This window comes from Leucoraja erinacea, chromosome 10 (genome assembly GCF_028641065.1).
Source record: "Leucoraja erinacea ecotype New England chromosome 10, Leri_hhj_1, whole genome shotgun sequence".
Lineage (NCBI taxonomy): Eukaryota > Metazoa > Chordata > Chondrichthyes > Rajiformes > Rajidae > Leucoraja > Leucoraja erinaceus.
Window position 1 is genome coordinate 43385390 of NC_073386.1, and position 23207 is coordinate 43408596.

Here is a 23207-nt window from a genome sequence, read left to right on the forward strand (position 1 = left end):
CTAAATTTTCTTTTTTTTTTGGTAATTTTCATCTTATTCTCCCTTGTGTATCATTTTATATATAAATGTATTTTGTCGCATGAGCAAAAAACATAAATTAACCCATTTCTTAAGTGTTTATTTTATTCAACTTTGTGGACAACCTAAAAATGCAAAGAAAACGCGGAGTGAAAAATAAAAGTTTAATTACCACTGGAGTTGGAAAATCATTCCATTAGAATGATAAAAATCCATTACAGTGTCTAAACACTGGGCTTCGGCCCCATCCTACCCTTTCGGGCTTTCATTACTGCAGTAATCTCTCCCCGAAGAAAGCTCACAAAACCACCAAATATCAACTTTGGTAGCTAAATTGCTACACAAAATAAAGTTACAGTTCAACAGTTGCCTCCGGCGATCCTCCAGTGTTGCCATTTATAAATTTATGATCACACTAGCTCGTCTGGTCTTCCCTAAAATGTTATGTTACAGTAAATTTGGGAAATATCCTGCTACTTTGAAATTCGAAAAACATGGGTAGAGAGGGAAAAACAAATCAAATTTCCATCTCTACTGCTATTAAAACCGATAAGAGCTTACTACACTTTAATGGTAATGCCTTTTTTAAGTCTAGAAAAAAATATATATAAATATCTGAATAAACTCTTCATTCACTCCAAAATAATTTCATTCACCCTTGGGTGAACCATTCACCAGTTTACAAGGCACTGCTCTAAATGAACCTCTTACACTTTGGCATCACATTCAAATGATATTCAATAGATTCGCAAACAAGTTAAAGATTGCTTTTTGAAAACACGACGAGGGAGCTGAATTTCCATATTTTGTATCAGTGTGCAGAGCAGAAATGTAAATTAAATCACCTGGACTGAGACCTTGGTGACATCAGTAAAGGTGAACTTACCTACTTCCATGGGAATCACACAGATTGGTGCAGATTTGAATGTTGTCTCACGAAATTGGAATTCCATCCACATGATATGGCCAAAAGTGAGGTTAATGGGCTTGATGTGGCATTGGCCAAAATCATTCCTCAGCACACGGCAATCTTGAATATCAACGCTATTGTTTTCAATTTCCAGGTTATCACACCAAAACTCTTCACTTTTAAAGGAAAGAAAATCAAAGACAAAACATAAAGTATAACTAAATCAAATTTATACTGGGGAGATGGCAGGAATGGGGTACTGATTGGGGGTGATCAGCCATGATCACATTGCATGGCAGTGCTGGCTCGAAGGGCCGAATGGCCTACTCCTGCACCTATTGTCTATTGTCTATTATCTATAAATATTACATGCTAGAAAATCTGACGACACTGGGAGTTATTACTTTATCCTTTCATTACCAATATCTAATTTGACTGGTTAAAGTCTCCCTGTTGGGTCTTATGAAATAGTATATATATACCATTTTATATTTTATATATAAAATAAGTCAGGAACAAATTCAGCCAAATGTGTATGGGGTCCTATAGATCTGATGTCATGACAAATTGTCAGACAGACACTCATTTAAATGGCAAAACCTGGAAATGGGGCAAAACTATAAGGAATTAACTTTTTACTTTGGAAGTAATGTTGGGATGAAATAGACAGAGCATCAATTTGTATTTTCATAAAGCATTCTTAATGTAATTGTTTATCAAAGGAGACTTAAAATACGTAACTGACTGCTCTGTGATTGAACCTGCTGTGGAACTGATAGGGGATGTGGATGGAAGATTTTGAACAAGTCTCATAGAGTCATATAATGTGGAAACAAGTCCTTTGGCCCAATTTGTCCATACTGACCAACATGTCCCATCTACACTAGTCCCACCTGCCTGTGTTTGACCCATATCCATCTAAACCTATCCAAACACCTGTCTAAATGTTTCTTAAACATTGAGATAGTACCTGCCTAAACTACCTCCTTCAGCAGTTCGTCCCATTTAAAAAGTTGACCCTTAGGTTCTTATTACATCTTTCCCCTCCCCCTCACCTAAGCCCATGTCCTCTAGTTCTTGATTCCCCTACTCTGGGTAAAAGACTGTGCATTTACCGTATCTATTCCTCTCATGATTTTTTACACCTCTATAAGATCACCCCTAATCCTCCTGTGTTGTGGGGAATAAAGTCCTAGCCTGCTCAATCTCTCCGTATAGCTCAGTGGATCGAGTGCTGGAAACATCCTCGTAAATCTTCTCTGCACCCTTTCCAGCTGAACAACATATTTCCTATAACAAGGTGACCAAAAACTGAACACAATACTCTAAATGTAGCCTCACCAAGTCTTGTACAACTGCAACATAACCTCCCAACTTCTATACTCAAGACTCTGACCGATGAAGAGCAATGTGCCGAAACCCTTCTTGACCGCCCTATCTACCACTGACAGTACTTCGAAGGAATCCACCTGTGATGCCACATTCAAGTTTGAAGCACATTCTGACAGTATAGCACCTTCACCAATGAGTAGCCAGAGGTTATTCCCCCTATTCCTAACCCTAGCTCATACGTAACAATAAAGACATTATACTTGCATGTAATATTTTAACTTGTAATTGCTGGCTGCTTCTGGTTTCCAGAGACTTGAGTGCCATCTGCAGATCATTCTTTCCAATGCACCATCGGTCTCGCATGAAATATTAATTTTTGTATCTGTAAAAATATAAATGTAGAGGAACGATATAAATCATTATTTTAATAAAGATGTGGGAAGATGATATTTTGCATCCTATGCATAATTAAATCAGCAAAATTAATTAAATTAAATAAATAAAGGATTAAGGATGAAAATAATTTTAAAATTCTATACAATAAACGACACTAAATGACTGTTGATTTAATTGAAAATGTTGAAAATATGTAATAAAACAGAAAATCTTAGAAATATTTTATGTGAGAAACTGGGTTAGTGCTTTAGGGTAAAAAAAATTATTAGCACCTTCATATGGGTCTTTGGCTAAAATGATGAACCTACATCTCTTTCCACAGATGCTGCCTGACCTGCTGAATATTTCCCACATTTCTTTTTTTTAATCACTTACATAACTATCTACTTACAAGTTTCTGTGCCTTCGGTACGACGGGAGTGAGGAGAAGGAATGACTGAGATGGGGAAGGCGTTTAATTATTTTAGCTGCTTTCCCAATGCACCATGAAATGTAGATCTAGCCAATGGTGGGGAGTCTAATTTGTGTGATGAACTGGATTCACAACTCTCTGGAATTTCTTGCAGTCTTGGGCAGAGCTGTTCCCAAACCAAGCTGTGGTGCTACCCAGTGCATCTATGGTGCATCTGTAGCAGTTCTTAAGGGATTCTTATGGGATTGGACCGGCTTGATGCAGGAAAAATATTCCCAATGTTGGAGAGTCTAGAACCAGGGGTCACAGTTTAAGAACAAGGGGGAGGCCATTTAGGACTGAGATGAGGAAAAACTTTTTCACCCAGAGTTATGAATCAGTGGAATTCTCTGCCACAAAGGCAGTGGTGGCCAATTCACTGGACGTTTTCAAGAGAGAGTTAGAAACACCGTTGCTCTTAGGGCTAACGGAATCAAGGAATATGGTGAGGAAGCAGGAACGGGGTACTGAGTTTGGGTGATCCGCTATAATCATATTGAATGGCGGTGTTGGCTCGAAGGGCCAAATTGCCTATCCCTGCACCAATTGTCTGTTTCTATGTTTGCAAGAGTTGTAGGAGACATGCTGAATGTACTCAGTTTCCTCAGGAAGTAAAGTGTTGGTGTGCCTTTGTGGCTGTCCCTTCAATGTCGTTTGTCCAGAATGTTAGTAATATTTACTCTTAGGAACTTTTAACTCTCAACCATTTCCAGCTCAACAATAGTGATGCTGATTAATCATGCTATCCCCTGTTCACGGAATATTTTATCCAACTTTTTCAACTGAATACTTTGTAATTTTGAAGATTTTTATGCGTTTTAATGATTAACGTTTTTATAGCTGTTGAATGTTTGCAAATGTGAGCTTTTGTGCACGGCTTAATCAACTGACGAAGCACCTCTTTCTCACACCTCACCAGCGCTTGGCTTGCATTGGGACTTTCTTCCGGAATTTGTCACTAGAAGATCCGCCTCTGATAACTGAGGCCCGACTGGGGAGGGGAGCAGCAGCCATGAGCAACCTTCCACAGCACAAGAGACTGCAGAATCTGGATCAAAACCAAACTGCTGGAGGAACTTAGCAAATCTAGTGGCATCGATGGAGGCAAACGGATGATCGAGATTTTGGGTAGAGACAACCCATCAGTCCTGATGATTTTTTATATTGTTAGACGTGTAACACAGCACAAGTGGTGTGCGAAGCCTAACGGCAGCAGCTCGACTACAGTCCGTCTGTCTTTTTTTTAATTTTTGCCTTGTTAAATGTATGTTTTGATTCTAGTCTTAATTATTTTTTCAGCTGTGTACATGTGGGAGGTGGTGGGGGAAACTGTTTAGTCTCTTCCATGTACGGGGAACCCAACATTTTCCCTGTCGGGTCTCCGGTGTCGTTGGGCCAAACATCGTGGAGCTGGTGGCGGCCTCTAGCCCGGACCAACCTGAGGGTTCCAGTCGCGAAGCCAGCGGACCTGCCGTCACGGAGCAGGCCGACGTCATAACGGGAGGAGCTGTGGTGGTACGCGGCTGTGACCCGACTTAGGAGCTTCGGAGGCTCCGGCTGCAGGCCCTGTGGACGGTAACATCGGGAGCTCGCAGGTCCCTGGTGGGAGACCGCTTTTCAGAGCTCCCGCAATGGCGACGTCTCCCGCCGGAATCGCGGGTTAAATGACTTGGAACGGGGCATCGTATCATCGCCCGGCACGGCTTCAGCCGCGGGACTTACCATCGCCAGCCAGGGGCTTTAACATCGTGAGCCCCAGTCGCCTCAACGTTGCAGTTGGACTGCTGGACCGCGGGAGAAGAACAAAGGGAGGAGATAAGACTTTTCCTTCCATCACAGTGAGGAGGTGTTGGAGATTCACTGTGATGGATGTTTGTGTAAATTGTGTTAAGTGTGGGTCTTGGGACTTTTTCCAATGTTAAGAATGTAAAAATGCAATTTTGTTCAAACCAAGCTGTTTGAATGACAATAAAAGGCATTCTATTCTATTCTACCAAGGAGGAGCATTGTTTCTTTAAAGGAGGAATAAAATTACTTTGTAGATACAGAGAAATTCAGATGCTTGTTTACAAAAAAATGACACAAAGTGCAGGCCTAACTAAGCGGGTCAGGCCATATCCCTAGAGAAAATGGATAGATGATGTTTTGGATCAGGACCCTTCGTCAGACTGTACACTCAAAATGATATTGGTCGATTGAAAACAATCTAAGAGATTGAACATTTATTTTATACCATCAGATAACATGCTCCTTGATTTAAAAAAAAAAAATCTTACCCAATATAACTATTTCTGCATAGCGAAAGTTACAAATACTTCTTTCTTCATTTTGAAGGCAACACTGCAATATGTTGAATTGAGACTGTCCATTTGATGTTACATTGAAGAGAGTAACACTGGTTTCATGATTATTGATTAAAGAATAATGATCTTCGGGAATTTTCTCATTCATGTTTAACCACCAGACAACATTATAATTGGTCAGGGTTTGATTGTAGAAAACGCACCGTACAGTAACATCTGAGCCAATAGTTGTCAGCACTTGAGATGGGTAATATGTGATTTCTGCCAAAACAAAATTAGTTAAATAAATATTTTACTTAATATTTGCATATTAAAGGGTGGCACGGTGGCGCAGCGATTGAGTTCCTGCCTTGTAGCGCCAGAGACTCGGGTTCGATCGTGACTATGGGTGCTGCCCGTACGGAGTTTGTACGTTCTCTCCGTGACCACATGGTTTTTTTCCGGGAGCTCTGGTTTCATCCCACACTCCAAAGATGTACAGATTTGGCTTTGGTAAAAATGTAAATTGTCCCTCCTGTGTAGGATAGTGTTAGTGTGCGGGGATCTCTGGTCGGCATGGACTCTGCGGGCCAAATGGCCTCTATCTGCGCTGAATCTCCCAACTACACATATACACACACACACATTATTTTTGTAATCATTAAAATCAATTTATACAAGGAAGTAACTCCTCTCCCTTCCCTGCTGAGAATTCCACTGTGGCACCTGCTTCAATCATAAGGCTTGTAACCCATTCTAAATTAATCCATCCTGGTCTCAAATAGCTCCCTTCACTGGTGAAGACAGAGATAAAATGGACTTCGAGCGTGTAAAACATTAACATAATTGATGTAAAGACTTTCAAAATCACTGTAAGTGAACCTTGAGACAAGAAGCAGCTGCATTGAATTAGATCAACACGCTTCAATAAAAATGCAAAATCCACCCTACCGATTGCAGTTATTTCATCTTGGTGAAAATTATCAGAGTCATATACAGCACAGAAACAGACACTTTGGCTCTCTGAGTCCACACCATCCATCAAGCCCCATTTACACTAATCCCAGTTTATGCTCTCAATTCCACCCCAGATTCTATCACAGGGGGTAATTTACAGGGGGTAATTTACAGTGGCCAATTAACATATCAACAAAACACACACGCACACACGCACACACACTTGAGAGGAAACTGGAGCGCCTGTGAGGAAGTCACATAGTCACAGTGACAACTTGCAAACTACAGACAGACAGCATTGGCAGAGAGAAATAAAACCAAGTCACTGCATCTGTGAGGCAGCAACTCTACAAGCTGCGGACAGCACTGTGCCGCCCAGGTTCGCAGCTCGCATTGCTCTTGTTTTTCATTTAAACTGGGATATCATGAGCACCTTGCAAAATAAACCAGGGATTCATCCATGCCAGAGGCATTGGTTTCGTTGAGGGATAACATCATTAAATACTGATGGGGAAAAAAGATGTCCTCTGCCAATTGACTTGAATTGAAGGCAAGAATAGACAACAAGCATATAATTCATTCATCATCAAAGTAATCATAGGCTTAAACGCAGAGCCTGGTAATCTTTCTCTGTTCTATTGCTTCAATAATGTAGAATCATCAGAATATCGATGGAAAGTTTTAGATTTAAATGTTGCTAAGACCATTATGAGATCCCACCACAACATTTCTTGTTCAGAGAATTGAATTGAGTCAACACCAAAGCTTTTACAACAGGAGAATAATTTTAAGTAGTAGAGGCGGGTGGCAGATGCCTGAACCATCTACACATGGACCATGGATGCCCAGACTCCGTGCATCCACATCCACCTTAAGCATGGAGATGCAGGGGGTTTAGGCACCCAGGGTCAAAGTGAAACCATAAGTGCATAGAAGCTGGAAAGAATGGCAGAGAATCAAAATGAATTGCAGACAGAGATGGAAAAAGGCAACACAAGGAGAGAAAGAGCAGATGCAAGAGAGGAAGTACAGTGGGGCAAGGACTGGATGAAAACTATGGATTGACCAGGGAAGCCCTTTTCATGGCATAGATCAGCCTGTGCCAGGTTGAGTTCTATGTAAATTGGAGGGAGAGAGGTTTTCCACTCCAGTGCCTAATGTGATGGTGTTCAGTGTGGGCAGGGATGAGATGTCTGGGTAGAGGCAGAAAGTTCCACTTGCCGTGACTTCCAGAAAATAAAGGAAAACACATTATAAACATTGATGGATAGTAACAGGTATGCCCTTTTAGAACATCCTGCACCATCTCTCATGTTTTGAATGAGTACATTCAGCTCCACATAACAATTGCAAAGTCTACATGCACTGTACATCAGTTAATGAATAATTATTTCAGAATACAAACAAAAGCAGAAATTGTCATGGCAGTAAATAGGTGCACAACAAGGAATTTATTGATCAGATCATGTATTGATTAAAGGATGAATTTTGACCAGAACAGGTGAAGCTCCTCAACTTTTCTTCAGATGAATTATTTCAAGATTCATGACAGACAAGGCCTTGATTCAGCATCTCACCATAAAAGCAACACCTATGATGGAACAGCATTCCCTATGTGAAGGTAACTCGCTACCTGTTCAAGGTCCCATAATAGGGATTGAATTAGTGCATTTCTAGCTGGGAGATATAAATACCACCACTTAATGAATTAGAATTGTATTGATAATTTTTCAGTTATTATCAGTTTATATCCTGTAAAGATTATTCATTTACTGGTCTACTGGAGTGTGGACACTTTTGCAGTTTATATGTGGAGCCAAATTATCCTGGATTAATGAAGCAAATGAGCTTCACCACAACTAACGTACAGCAACCTTACAAATCCAAGCCTGGATCATAACTTCCTCATCTCCTAATTCAGGCTGCAATAAGCACTGTAACTTTTCATGGCTTGGTCCTTTAGTAGAGGATTGGTAAATTCTGATAGAGAATTGGCAGTGAATGATAATTAACATCATACTACTCTGTTTGCTTCAAAATTACTCCACGTGGCATTTTCCAATGGCCTACATCTCCATTGCTCACAATTGGTTTAAATCGCATTTAAGATTTCTTTCTCTCAGAGTCTCAACCCACCTATTTTCATGGAGAGATTCCAGGTTGGCCCAAAAACAAGAGCCTCAAATCTTGTGGAAAGGAGCCATAAGTTTCCTGAAAGAAAGTGCATTGTGCGTCGAGGCTGACTGGGAATGCCCAGTGGGAAAGCAACAGATAAATTCAACTCGAATTCCTGGACGTAGATGCCAGAGCATCAACACAGAGGTCTCTAGAAAAGAGAACCAATACCAGGAAAAAGTCAGAGGAATCAGGGGTGAAGCAAGACGACCAACTCAGCTTGCAATTTAGCTGGAAACACCAGAGGCTGCTGATGCTGGAATCTGGAGCAAAACAAAAGTGCTGGAAGAAGTCAGCAGGCCAGGCAGCATCTATGGAGGGAAATGAACAGATTACATTTGAAGAAGAGTCCCAACGTTGTTTGTCCATTTACCTCCACAGATGCTGATGTTCCTCTCGCACTTTGTATGTTGCTCTTTATCTGACTAGAGCTACAAACTAGACACTAGTCATACCGTTCTTTAAAGGAGTTGCTCGACTTGCATTATTTTCACTATTGCTTCATGATCTCATAACGCTTACCTATTGACAAGCATTAATAGACAACCAAAAATAGCAGAGCAGTGTTAAGCGTTCAAGGCAGCCTCATGCCAGGCTGTACCCCTGCTGAGACAGGTGGCAGGAATATTAAATGAGGATTGCTGAGCAGCTTCCAGCTGATCAAAGACTGTAAAGGTCACATGTGTCCATTTCCACAGGAAGATACACAGCAGTAGAAGTGTTGACAAACCTTGTTATTCATAGAGTCAGGCTTTAACTATGGAATACATTAAATCAGTCAGGCAGCAGCAGCAGGCTGCAAAAAGAAATCCTGGCTCAAATACATGTTTATTTTTGCAAAAGTGTCTTGGTTTTGCAGCACAATTGCACAACTTTTGACACAAGTTAAAACGGTGGCACCTTCCACCTTTGCACAGTCAGTTTTAGATCTATGTTTCAATGCTAAAGTGGCTGTGTAACACGGGTATGGTTCTTCCATTTTACAATTTGTTTTTTGTACCGCCACAATCAAACATAGTAGCACCACCAAATCACAGGAAAGATGAAAAAACTTGAGTGCACTGAGATTTTCTAAAATGAATACAGGGATGATCGACTTCAATCATGAGGCCAGGCAGGAGAAACTGGAGAGGCTCTCCTTGGAAAAGTGGAAGGATGTGAGTGTATCTGAAGAAGGTATTTAAGACTAAGCTCGGTTTCGGCAGAACAGATAGAGTGAATATGTTGAAGGGTCAAGAATTCGAGACGCAAAAAAAAAGTGAGTGATATAAAAGAACTGAAAATTACTTGAGGGAAATTATTTTTTACCAGATCAAATGAGATTGATAAAAGAACAAAAAGTTACATGAGGAAATACTTTTATTCAAACCAGTGAGTATCAGGTTGTGAAATGCACTGCTGGGTGGTAGCAGAGGAAGCTAGTGAGACTTCATTTTGAGTCCAACTTTGCCTCCTACCAAGCCCATATAAGGGTGCCCAGTGTCCCTTCCTTAGCCAGGAACACAGCAATATGGTTTATAAATTAATATATTCATTGAATAAGGTCTTCCTTTTGTCTCTTTGTACTATTTGGTAATCAGTGATGCTGATGAACTTTTGTGCATCCATGAGAAATACATGAGGCAGCATCCAGGTATATTTTCCTTGGCTCAAAGTTCCCCTTGAGATGATAAACCTTCAACATGGAATAAGTTGTCACTATCACAAGGCCAAGGAATGAACATGACATTCTTCACTCAGAGAGAGTCGAGTCCTCAAGGAAAAGAATATTACCAGCAGGCAGGTAATATATTAACAGTTACTTTATACTGCAATCTGAACAGTCACGTCTTTGTTCGAGTTCAATTCCACAATTTCATATGAAACAAACACTTTTTTTTAAATCTTCTACTTGCTGCCCTGCCGATGTGGCCTTCTATGTATTTGCTGCAGAAAATCGATACTTACCCTGTACGTTCACATGCAGAGGTTCACTCCAATCACTCCAAAACCCCGGGCCATCGCGACGTTTACAGCGAATGGCAATAAGATAAGAAAGGTCACTCTCCAAATTGTGAAGCATCAAAGAGTTTTGCCAGACATCCTTAATCTATTATGTAGGATTAATAACAGAACAACATTAGAATTAGGAGCAGGGATAGGTGAGAGAGCCTATCAAGTCTGCTCAGTTTTTAACATGGTCACAATTAATTTTATCTCAGATCCCATCCCACTCCCCTGCCTGGTCTCAATATCCATGGATCCATATAACCATATAACCATATAACAATTACAGCACGGAAACAGGCCATCTCGACCCTTCTAGTCCGTACCGAACACATAATCTCCCCTAGTCCCATATACCTGCGCTCAGACCATAACCCTCCATTCCCTTCCCATCCATATAACTATCCAATTTATTTTTAAATGATAAAAAATGAACCTGCCTCCACCACCTTCACTGGAAGCTCATTCCACACAGCTACCACTCTCTGAGTAAAGAAGTTCCCCCTCATGTTACCCCTAAACTTCAGTCCCTTAATTCTCATGTCATGTCCCCTTGTTTGAATCTTCCCTACTCTCAGTGGGAAAAGCTTTTCCACGTCAACTCTGTCTATCCCTCTCATCATTTTAAAAACCTCTATCAAATCCCCCCTTAACCTTCTGCGCTCCAAAGAATAAAGCCCTAACTTGTTCAAACTTCCCTTAGAGTTCGATTGTCGATCTTACACTCAAGCATCCTTAGTGACTCAACTGTGAAGGCCAAGTCAATGGATATTTTTAAGATGAAGAATGACAGATTCTTGATTAGTAAGTGTGTCAGGGATTGTGAGGAGAAGGTAGGAGAATGGGGTTGAGAGGGAAAGATAGATCAGCCATGATTGAATGGCAGAGTAGACTTGATGGGCTGAATGGCCTAATTCTGCCCCTAGAACTTATGAACATGAACATCTACTGTTCTCAAGGGTTGAGCAGTCCTACGATTCACAACCCACCGAAGAAATTGCTCCTTATTTCAGCTTTAAATGGCCAACCTACACTGGTTTAAGCCATTTTCCCTGAGTAAACATCATGCCAATTCCATATATTTTAGCATCATCTCGCTCCATTGAGCCCAACCCAGATATACTCATTCTCTTCATTTTTCCTCATCAGATACCCCAGTCATCCAAGGATCTATTGTGAGTCGCCACTGTATCACTCAGAAAGAAAGTATCCACTTGCATGAATGAAGAGTTTCACATTGTGTGCAGTACTCCAGTTGCAATCTAAACAGAATTCCATGCAACTATACTTGTTACTAAATTACATGCAATTAAGGCTGTTGTTCCAAAGGCCTTCTTAATTAGTTGGAGTACTTGCATGCTGTGTATTTCTTGTATGAGGACAACTAAATCTTTATTAACACTAACATTTAATATTCTGGCACTTAAACAATGGGCGAATTAAACTATTCTTCCTACTAAAGTGGACAAAACATTTCTCCACGTTGTACTATATCTGCCACTATTTTGCACATTCACTAAACTTTTCTATATCCCTCTGCAGACACATTGCATAACCTCACAACTTACCTTCCCATCTTTGACTCAACTGCAGACTTGAATAGACTATGCTCAGTTAGTTCATCTACATCATTCACATGGATTGGAATCAGCTGAGATCCCCAAACCAACCCACTACCTTAAAAACCTTAAATTGGATCCTTTTCCTTACCCTTCATTTTTTACTTGTTAACCAAACATGTCTATCCTGAGACATTATCTCCAACTCCACAAGCCGTTAACTTGTGGAGTATAGTTTTTCCAATGCCCTATTGAAGGAAGTTTGAAAATGCTAATACATTGCATCTGTTGGTTCTCTTTTACCTACCCTGCTGTTCATAAATTCAAAGAATTCAAATAAATTTAACATATACCATTTCTGTTCATAAAACCACAGTAACTCTGTTTAATTACATTACACTTTTTTAAGGAGGCAGTTATCACTTCCTTTACAATGGATTTTAGTATTTTCACCAGTGATATTGTGGTTCCACGGGATGACACAGAGGAAGATGACTGAATTTTGGAGCCTTCCCTCACAGTGGGAAACTTTGATCCCGCTGTGTGGGGATGTCTGTGTTAAAGGGCCTGTCCCATGAGCATGCGACTGCATGCGGCAAGCGCAATCAAACCGGAAGCGGGGGCCACGCGGAGGTCAAGTGATCCCGTACGAGTTGACGTGAAGTTCGAGCGAAGGCGTACCCCGTCAAGACGCTGTGTACGGCATCGAGATGCTGCATATGGCGTCGAGACACTGCGCACACCCGTCGAGGCGGTGCGTAAGGCCTCAATGCGGCTGCGGGCCGGCAGGCCGTTGCCGCGCGGAATATTTGGACAGTGTCAGTTTTTCGGAGCCCCGCGCGATGTTGGGACCAGCTCCGCACAACTCCATACGGCTCCGGCGATCGAAGTGGGACCGGCCCCGCGAGGTCGTACGGCTCAAGCGACCACATTAGGTCGCGCTTGCCGCATGCAGTCGCATGCTCTTGGGACAGGCCCTTAAGACTATCGTGTTATATGCTCTTTATTAATTGTGTGGCTGTATGGTGACCACACATTTCACTGTACCAATTGGTACATGTGACAAATAAATGGATCTTGTATCTTGTATCGTGTTCCCTGTCTTCTCTAGCTCTGCTTCCCCCAACAGCAGTGCTGCATCTACTATTTTCCAGTCTGGTGAAACCTTTTGGGAATCTAGTGAACGTTGCATGATGATAACCAATTCATCCACTAATTTTGTAGCCATCTATTTAACATCTTGAGAAAGAAGCCATCAGATCTATGGAATTTGTCCACCCTCAGCCCATTAACTAGCCCAATACATTTTCCCAGTGATATTAATCGTGACAGGTTCCTCACCACAGCTTACAAATAGCTTCATAATGCTATTAAATAATTTATTTGAATAAAAGAAAACATTTGGAAACTGCTTTAATATATTCATGTGTGTGTTTACAACAATGATAATATTTGAGCATTTTATTTTGTGGAAAATCTATGATTAATCAAATAATATAAAAAAGTGAGCAACAGGAATTGCTAAGCAGACATAAATCACCCTTAAAACAAATTCATAAACTTGTATTTAATCCAGACTAATAAACCGAGACTACATATGTGCTTCTGCAGGAGTCAAATCCTGCATGGCACCAATACCCGTTTGTCAAAACTTCTTTTAAAGACCCACTCAGAAAGATGCTGGAATCGGATGCCAAATATACTCTAAATATACTCTGAGTCTGAACAAGGGTTTCAGCCCGAAACGTTGCCTATTTCCTTTGCTCCATAGATGCTGTTGCACCCTCTGAGTTTCTCCAGCAGTTTTGTGTACCTACGATTTTCCAGCATCTGCAGTTCCTTCTTAAATACTCTAAAATATGTTCATTTTAAGATAATCTTCCCCTTTCTCATTTCCTCTAAAAATATATATATATATAGAGAGAGAGAGCACTGAAGTGATGTAGAAGAAACATGTCAAAGGATTGGAAAGAAAAAAAACACGAAGTATTTACATATTGTAAACAGGATAGGAATGTGAGGACAATGTCAGCATGGGGTGTGGGGAGGGGATGGTTAAAGACACGGGGATTAGGTCAATGGATGGGGATTGGGGTGTGTTGGGTAATAGTCGTGGCGGAGATTGGGTTGGGGCTGGAGTAAGGTGTAAATTATTCGGGTCAGATTGTGGTAAAAAATTGGAGAGACAATCAGACCTAGGTCAGGGGCTATCGGCCGTAGGGATGATAGAAACATAGAAATTAGGTGCGGGAGTAGGCCATTCGGCCCTTCGAGCCTGCACCGCCATTCAATATGATCATGGCTGATCATCCAACTCAGTATCCCGTACCTGCCTTCTCTCCATACCCCCTGATCCCGTTAGCCACAAGGGCCACATCTAACTCCCTCTTAAATATAGCCAATGAACTGGCCTCAACTACCCTCTGTGGCAGAGAGTTCCAGAGATTCACCACTCTCTGTGTGGGGGGGGAAAAAAAAAAAAAAAAAAATGATCATGGGGCCTGAGGAGATCAACAGTGATATGGGCAAAGTGGGATGACCAACAAGAGCTACTACTTTGGGCTTCCCAATAACAACCAGTATGAGATCATTCCACCTGTAAATAACATCACACTCCTTTAGCTGAAGTCCGCTACTACATATGAGACAACAGCAGACTCTGTTCAAAGCTGGGCACACAAAGGTTTTGGGGTAATTGCTAACTTGTCCACTTCCATTTGATTTATGCCATGCGGCAGGAAGAGAGAGAAAAAGAGAAATTAATTTTTCTCAAAAAAAGCTACCATACCTTCCAGACTCTCTCTGGGATGCCTGTGGAGTATTTTACTTCATACTGGAGCAGGTATGGTTCAGAACTTGGGCTTGACCAGCTAAGGTTGAAAATTCCTTCAACTGTCATTTCTGTCCGCAGATTAATGGGAGGATTTACCTTAACTGCAAAATAAAAAGTTAAAAAAACACTGGTACAATTAAGCTGTCATTACACAGAGAGCCAGTACACAGATCAAATTTCAAAAATTAGCTACTTTCAGTATTTCCGTTCCCCCACCACTAATGAAACATTTTCTCACAGGGAGCTCGATTCCAAGGTTCCACTAATCCAAATACTAAGCTTAGTCGAAAATGAGAAACAGTAGGAATATATGGCCCACATTGTGCTGTGAAAATCTTAACTTTACATTTATTAGAAAAAAAGTCAATAAATCACAAATATTCTGTCGTTGTGGCATACCACAGCTGTCATAGACATTAACACTGGATCATTAGGCAGATCCATTTATTTATTTATTTTGGGTAGACTTGATTTTCCTTTGTATGCTGCCTGTCAACTGTAGCCAACACGCTCACTATAGCCTTTCCTGAGCACTTTGTCAATTGCAGTCCACTTTGTGCGACTGAGAGTTTCCAACATTAAATTAAAGTTTAATTTCCTCTTTTCTTTTCATTCCCTGTGTGATGCTGGCAGCTCATTCGGTTTACATAAGGTAAAATCAGAAAACAGTCATTCCAGAGTTTTAGATTGCAAATATATATCTGGTCAATAAAAAGGACAATGCTGCATTTGGCGAGGTAGAAGGAATTAGCACCCAACAACAATGGGGAGCAAGTAATGGGAGTGAGGACAGAAAATGCCAACATTATGAAAGAGCTGATTTGAAGGAAGGGGCAATGAGAAGCCAGCCCGTCAAACAATGGACAATGTTTAAACAAGATGTGCAGGGCAAGCTTTTTTTGTACACACAGGTACCAGGAACGTGCTGCCAGGGATGGTGGTAAAGGCAGGCATGATAGTGGCATTTAACATAGAAAATAGTTGCAGGAAGGGCTTCAGCCCTTCGAGCCAGCACCGCCATTCAATATGTTCATAGCTGATCATCCAAAATTAGTACGCCATTCCTACTTTTTTCCCATATCCCTTGATTCCATTAGCCCCAAGAGCCAAATCTAACTCTCTCTTAAAAACATCCAGTGAATTGGCCTCCACTGCCTGAAGAGGCCTTTAGATTGGAACATAAATTTCCAGTGAATTAAAGGGCCTGAATTACCTGCAGGCAGATGAGATTAGTTTAACTTGGCATTATGTTTGCCAAAAGGCCTGTTCTATGTTCTTCATCTAATGTGGGCACAGCTGCAACATGCTAGGAAAATAAATCCCTGTTTTGGGAAAGCTGGGGTTCCTCCAGCTATAGTTGCCATGCCGCCAATGTCAACTCTCCCAACCAGATCCCAGTTTACCTAGTGATTTGCTTTCAATCTACCAGCCCCATGAGTGAAAAGGAATGGGCAAGGGAAGAATATCCAGTTACATCTGCGGGCTGCAATTCATCTGTTGAAAGGTTTGTTCAAACAGTGGCATATGAATATTTGTAAAAAAAAAAAAAAAAATACAACTCTCCAAAAAATACGTTCTTTCCTACCTTTGCTGGATAACCTCTGACTTCCCAAGAACAATATTATGAGTTGCCCAACAGCAGTATATTGAAAATATTGATTCCACACAAACCTTCCGTCTGTAAATTCTTGGGATGTGCAAGAGCCTGGAAGCTGGGAATATGAATTCACTGAAAAAGCGTTTGGATCCATAGAAGTCCAAAAAATTTACGAAAGCTCAAACTTTACACTAAACCAGGCGTCTCGAGTTGAACTAGAAGTTGGCTGTGGCAGTCGACAACCAACAATAATACTGGAAAAATGTTACTGAGTTTACTTGATCAATTTCCCTTTACCTTGCAGGAGATCCATGAATAATCTAGCAAAGTGTAATATTCCCTATATTGGTTAACCAGAAATGCCACATAATTAGGCTGCAGTATGGAATGGCTGACTTTAAATATTTTTCAAAGGTACTGTATTTTTTTGCAAAAACAGTTATTGATTTTATTCTCCTCATTTTAAGTGAAATCCCCAAACATTTACTGCCCCAAGTGTGCTCCATCCAAATTCATAGTTACCTCACAACTTCCAAAATGTTCAATCATGCAAAAGAAATGAACAGACAGAATCAAAAAGCAAGTTACTTTCCTTGAACTGATTCACTTACTCTTTTTTCCCCCACAATCAACTGTCTTTAAAAGGATGTATCACTTTATCTCTGCATTCCATTTCAGGCTTCATGAAATTAAATACAAAGATGTTTATAACTTTTAACATTGCGAGAGCATAATTGTCTCCAGACTCACCTACATTTATTGGAGTTACTAACATCATAGGTGACTGTAAGGATCCTGAACCGGTTATCAGCTCTATCCAAATGAGATACTTGCGATTCAGATCAAGGGACGATATGGTGCATTTAATTACATGCTGTTGTAGACAGTTACTAACGCAAGTCGAAACATTGCTTTCCTTCTGGTCAAAATACCTGCAAATAACAGAAGCAAAGTACAACTCAAGGCCCAACCCTGGACAGAATGGGGAAGTCAAAGAAGGCCTTTTATTCTTCAAAATCAGCAAACATAGCATCTTAAAACAAAGACCAAGCCATAAACACTCAGCACACGGGGTAATAGCTGTAGTTAACGGTCCTGGCATGGGCTCTTATTTGAAACCTAATCATTTATTTTTGTAAGCTCATTGTATTCAGACAATTCTGAAGTTACATTCATGGATCAACAATAATGGTTGGCTGATGTACGAGCAGATGGTCGGAAGCTGTGGAACTGTTCTCCATCCTGAAGCAGCACTCTTAGAAAAACAAAACAGGAATAGGACGATGGGTCAATAAAGCATGAATGCCTCTTGAGGGGAGGGTGTTCAGAGCCATTCTGAAAGATTTTCAAAGAAGCACAACGCTAACTACAATAAACCTCCAGGAAGATTAATTTTTTTTAAGTTGATGTTATTTAAAATTTATCAGATTTTTTCCTCAGAAGTGTTTTGTGGATTGTTAGTAGAAATATTATAAATACCTCCATTAAAAATCACAATCAACTGACTCCAATCTACCCTCACCTCAATATGCAAACAACATGATCCTTGATGACTTTAAAACTAAGAATATGTTTTAGTTTTTAGTTTTAGAGATACAGCGCGGAAACAGGCCCTTCGGCCCACCGAGCCCGCTCTGACCAACGATTCCTGCACATTAACACTATCTACACGCACTAGGGACAACTTTACAATTATACCAAGTCAATTAACCTAAAAACCTGTATGTTTTTGGAGTGTGAGAGGAAACCCTCGCAGTCACGGCGAGAATGTACTTTTACTTACAGCAGGTCCCGATGCTTCATTCTGTACTTTGCAAACGTGTGCATCTTCCAATCTTGTGGGTTCAATGTACAGATAAACAGTGTCAGGTCTTCATGTGCCCAACACCTGATGTCCATTCTGATACCTGAAAAGAATAAACGATTGATAAAAATCTTACAAAATCCAAGAACCAAACAAGTTCATGAAGGAATAATGTTAAAGAGTTTGCAAGATGATTTAACTCATACACTACAATGGTCTTGTGTACAAAAATACCCAGTCATCGAAAATCATTCATGTTGAGCCAAAGCATCCCAACTTTCATCACTAATGGCCTTGGCTTAGGAAGCACTGGACATACTGTATATTGACCCAGTCCTCCTTCAATTAAAAGGGCCATTAAAAAACAGCTCTCATTAATGTGCTACTCACCCCTGCTGTAACTATCAGAATCATCTCAGGAATATACAGGTCGTCCCAGTTTTTACAGACATGCTTCATCAGTTTTGTCCATATTATACATAAAATCCACGCAATAAGGTAACAATACCTCTACCACATTGTAATGAATGGCATCAAAAACACACAAGACTGATTAGAAAGAACAATGACTAAAAGTGGAGAGAGGGTAAACTAGTTCTGCAGTTAGTAAGAACAAACACATGCATGTTTGTCAGAATTTTGAATTTATTAATATAATGGGAGCTTGTTCATATATAGGGGTGTGCGTAAGTCTGGTGTTCATTTCCCAGAGATGGCCTGAAATCACTTTAACCACAAATAAACTGTCAGGTTTGAAAATGAGCCCATGCCTGAAATGTTAACTGCAGATAATTCCTTAGCCGCTGAGTGTTTACAGATTGATATTTGTTTGTTTTAAGACATTGTGTTTGCTGATCAAGTGAAGTCAAATTCATATGATGCAGCATGGTATCTGGGTGTGTGATAGCATCATCAGTTTGCACCAGAATGCAAGCAAGGTTTTTCATGGTACGTCTCCCTCACTTATTTGTTCATATGACAATAAACTCCACTGTACACAACTCAAAATGTTATTAAAATTCCAACTGGTTCACCACTGTTTTTCAGGAAAAGAAAATCATTGTCCCTCAAAGTAAAGGTCCCATCTCACCCACTAGAATCTCTCATGCACTACAGCACTTCAAGAACCTGGACTCTTAAGTTAAAACCCCAAAATTCAAAACAGATAAACTACCTTCTTCCTCCCAAAGATGGTTCTTGAAGTACCGTAGATGTTAAAATTTGCCAACATGCTACATTAGTCAAGTTACTCTGAGCAACAAAGAAACTATTATGAAGTTGCAATGGTGCCATTAATATGGTTCAATAGTTCTTTATTGTCATGTATGCACAACACAGCAAAATTATTTTGCACAACCACAAATGCATCGCCATATTTTGGCACTTTTTACAAGAGAAGAAAAACAGTCCACAGTCGGCTTCATGTGTTGGAAGTAGCAGAGTGCCCCCGATCCAGGTATGCCCAGGTAAGCCATGGGCTGCTGCAGCCCCACGACCTTACGTCCCTCTCCTCTGTCGACCGCTTCTATGTCACAGGGGCACCTCCTGCAGCCAACTTTGAAGGCGCTGGAGGCAATACCCTGGTCATCCTCCTATCAACCCACTCCTCGCAACTGTCACTACCAGGGGCTCCCTCTCATAAATACTGTATACATGTGTTTAAGAAGGAACTGCAGATGCTGGAGAATCGAAGGTACACAAAAAAGCTGGAGAAACTCAGCGGGTGCAGCAGCATCTATGGAGCGAAGGAAATAGGCAACGTTTCGGGCCGAAACGTTGCCTATTTCCTTCGCTCCATAGACTTCAATAGTTCAGAGTCTTTCCTTTGAACATCACAGAGTTTCTCCAGCTTTTTTGTGTACCTACTGTATACAGGTTATGTGTATAGTCGGATCACCAATTTGGAACATAGAAACATAGAAGATAGGTGCAGGAGTAGGCCATTCAGCCCTTCACCGCCATTCAATATGATCATGGCTGATCATCCAACTCAGTATCTTGTAACTGCCTTCTCTCCATACCCCCTGATCCTTTTATCCACAAGGGCCACATCTAACTCCCTCTTAAATATAGCCAATGAACTGGCCTCAACTACCCTCTGTGGCAGAGTATTCCAGAGATTCACCACTCTCTGTGTGAAAAATGTTTTTCTCATCTCGGTCCTAAAGGATTTCCCATTTATCCTCAAACTGTGACCCCTTGACCTGGACTTCCCCAACATTGGGAACAATCTTCCTGCATCTAGCCTGTCCAGCCCCTTAAGAATTTTGTAAGTTTCTATAAGCAACCTCTTGGGGTCTCTGGGGATTAATAGTAAATGCCCATCTGAGGGGTTCACTCGCATTTCAAAATGTCATTTTTGTAAAAAACGTTTATGCGGCTGGATCGATTCAATAGAGCAGTAATGTGGATGACCCAGTGCCTTGAACTGTTGGAGTCCATGAGACGCTCTAGCTGGTGAGATTGGAGTTTTACCTGGAGCGACAGTGATTTATGTTTCCTGAAAAACAGTGGTGAACCCATTGGAATTGAGGAAAAGCTCAGTTGCATTTTCTTTGATGTGCATGTTGCATTTCTGGTGTTGATTTTTACTGTGGTTGAAACAACCAGCATTTATATAAACAGTTGTGCGGTCTCAAAGAAATTTACTGTTAGTCAAATTTGGAGGGAGATTCTGCAAAGAATTTTGGAATTTTAATGAGTTTATGAGCAATCCCACTGAATAGTAAGTATTTTCCCAGAAGTATTCTGTAGTGAAGTAGACATTAAGCTATACAAGTATACTCAGGATTAAACTGTATACATTTTGTTTCATAACAATTATCATTACCATGTTACTACAACCATGAATTTCAATAATGAAGTGACAGTATTACACAGCTCTTCAATCTTACGATAAAAATCACCCTGCAATATACTAACCAAAAACATAAAAAGATTAATTCAGAATTGTATTAAATATAATGTAATGCAAGACAAAATCCACAAGATAAAATTATGGCTCTAACGATATTGTGTTCCATTCTTAAAATTGAAGTTCCAAATGTTTAAATGTTATTTTAATCACAAATCGTTCAACATTTCCCCAATTTCACAGCATTTCAACTGATAACCGATCCAAATTCTGAAGTAGATACATTTTATTTTTTATATATATATAAAAATATATATATATATATTCCAATTAGAAAGAACTTCAGCAAAGTTAGCATTCCAAAATTAAAACCAGATAAACTATTATTCTCCTGCCTAAGATTGTTCTAGAGATAGATGGTAATATTTGCCGACAAGCCACATTAAATTGTCAAGTTACACAGAGCAGCAAATAATCTGTTATAAAGCAGCAATGGTGCCATCTATAGTTAAAGTCTGATCCACTGTTTAGAGCACGAAAACATTTCCAAAGCACTTGCTGATTTTTGTAGGTCTGTAATTAACCTTTACTACAATGAACCATTTCAGTTCTGGTACTTAATATATTCACAAACTTTGGACTTCAATACCGAAAGGCGATGAGACAGAGATGTTGAAACAAGATCACAATCAGAATCACATATTTAGGTGTTTACATGGTTGGTGGTTCCACCTAATTCAATGTATACATTTTGCATTTGTAGCAGCACTCATCTTAAAGTGAGTAGGTTGCAGATTCAAACCTATTGCAGCTAGTTCTGCTATAACTTGTGTTTCCATGCACAGATTGGATATAACATGAGTGATGAATTAGGGAACACTATTTGCATTACATAGACCAAATTGGTTATAACACAGTTTTGATTGGGAACTAGGGAAGCACTTCAAAATAATTTTGGAAATTGGCAAGCTGAAATATAGGTGTCTTGGATTTAACCAGTATAGGGGAAAACAACTTTTTTTCATATAACCTCCCAGCAGCAATCAGACACCATAGTCTCTTTAGAACACTGCTGCTACTACAACCACAGGTGGCCATTGAAACTGATAACAATCACTTCTATAGACACTTGTGCAATGATACTCTATTAAACAATGTAACATGCAACCATTAGTATTTTACTTTGCCGGCACAAAAATAACATAGCTATTAAAAGACCTTTAGATTTTAAAAATCCCACAGAAAAAAATAACTTTATTATTGCAAGCCTGAAACTCCCCAGCCCCTAACCCACTTTCCCCCATTGGCACAATAGTTTTATAACACAATTTTATATAACACAAGGCTTCTTAGGAACACAACTGGTAGTTATAGCAGAACACCAAATACTGGAGTAACTCAGGGCAGCATTTCTGGAGAGAAGGAATGGGTGACGATTTGGGTTGAGACCCTTCTTCAGAAGTTATAGCAGGACTACCAGTATAGGGAAATAGACACGTAATCTAGTGTATAATTTCAGATGGTACTTTAAAGTGGATGTAGAAGACTCCTTGGCAAAATGTTAAGAACAGGAGAGTTCTTCCACTCTTATATTCTTCATTCAATATCACAAAACGTATTATGCACTATTTATTGATATAATGTGTTATACTACGTAATAACTATAATGCAACTGTTTTTCATTACTTAAGGGATTTGTAATGTAATGAGAAATGAAAGCTGCTGTATAAACATGAGTTATTTTTTCAATTAAAAATCTGATCAGTAGTTCAAGTTGTAGAAATGAGAATGTTCTTGACATTTTTGTCAATTCTTCCTCCTAATCTATTTATTAAAGTAGGTGTTATAAGGAATCAATAAATATTTTTATTGTTATAAACAGCTTTTTTAAATTAAAGGTTGGTTTTGTAGTTTGAATAAAATGATAGTGAGTCTACCTATTATCCCATGTCAATTAAAGTACAGGTGCACAACCTTTTATCCGGTGTTCCAGAAACCGAAAAGCTCCGAAAACCGGCCATTTTTTCCAGATGTCGTCTGCGCACCAAAGCTC

At 40.0% G+C, this 23207-nt stretch overlaps 1 protein-coding gene across 7 annotated transcripts in view; it reads right to left on the bottom strand.

Annotated features, from left to right (window-relative positions):
* lepr (leptin receptor) overlaps window positions 1–23207 on the bottom strand; it is a 96201-nt gene that overhangs the window by 43950 nt on the left and 29044 nt on the right. For 6 of the 7 annotated variants that reach the window (XM_055642059.1, XM_055642057.1, XM_055642060.1 and 3 more), the window contains exons 4-10: window positions 18280–18403; window positions 17247–17428; window positions 14855–15000; window positions 10469–10610; window positions 5384–5671; window positions 2525–2642; window positions 905–1104 (exon numbers count right to left, since the gene is read on the bottom strand). In XM_055642059.1, coding sequence (XP_055498034.1) covers window positions 905–1104; window positions 2525–2642; window positions 5384–5671; window positions 10469–10610; window positions 14855–15000; window positions 17247–17428; window positions 18280–18403 — 1200 coding nt within the window. Of the gene's footprint in view, window positions 1–904; window positions 1105–2524; window positions 2643–5383; window positions 5672–10468; window positions 10611–14854; window positions 15001–17246; window positions 17429–18279; window positions 18404–23207 lie in introns of those variants that run through there. The other variant, XM_055642061.1, reaches the window with a different exon arrangement.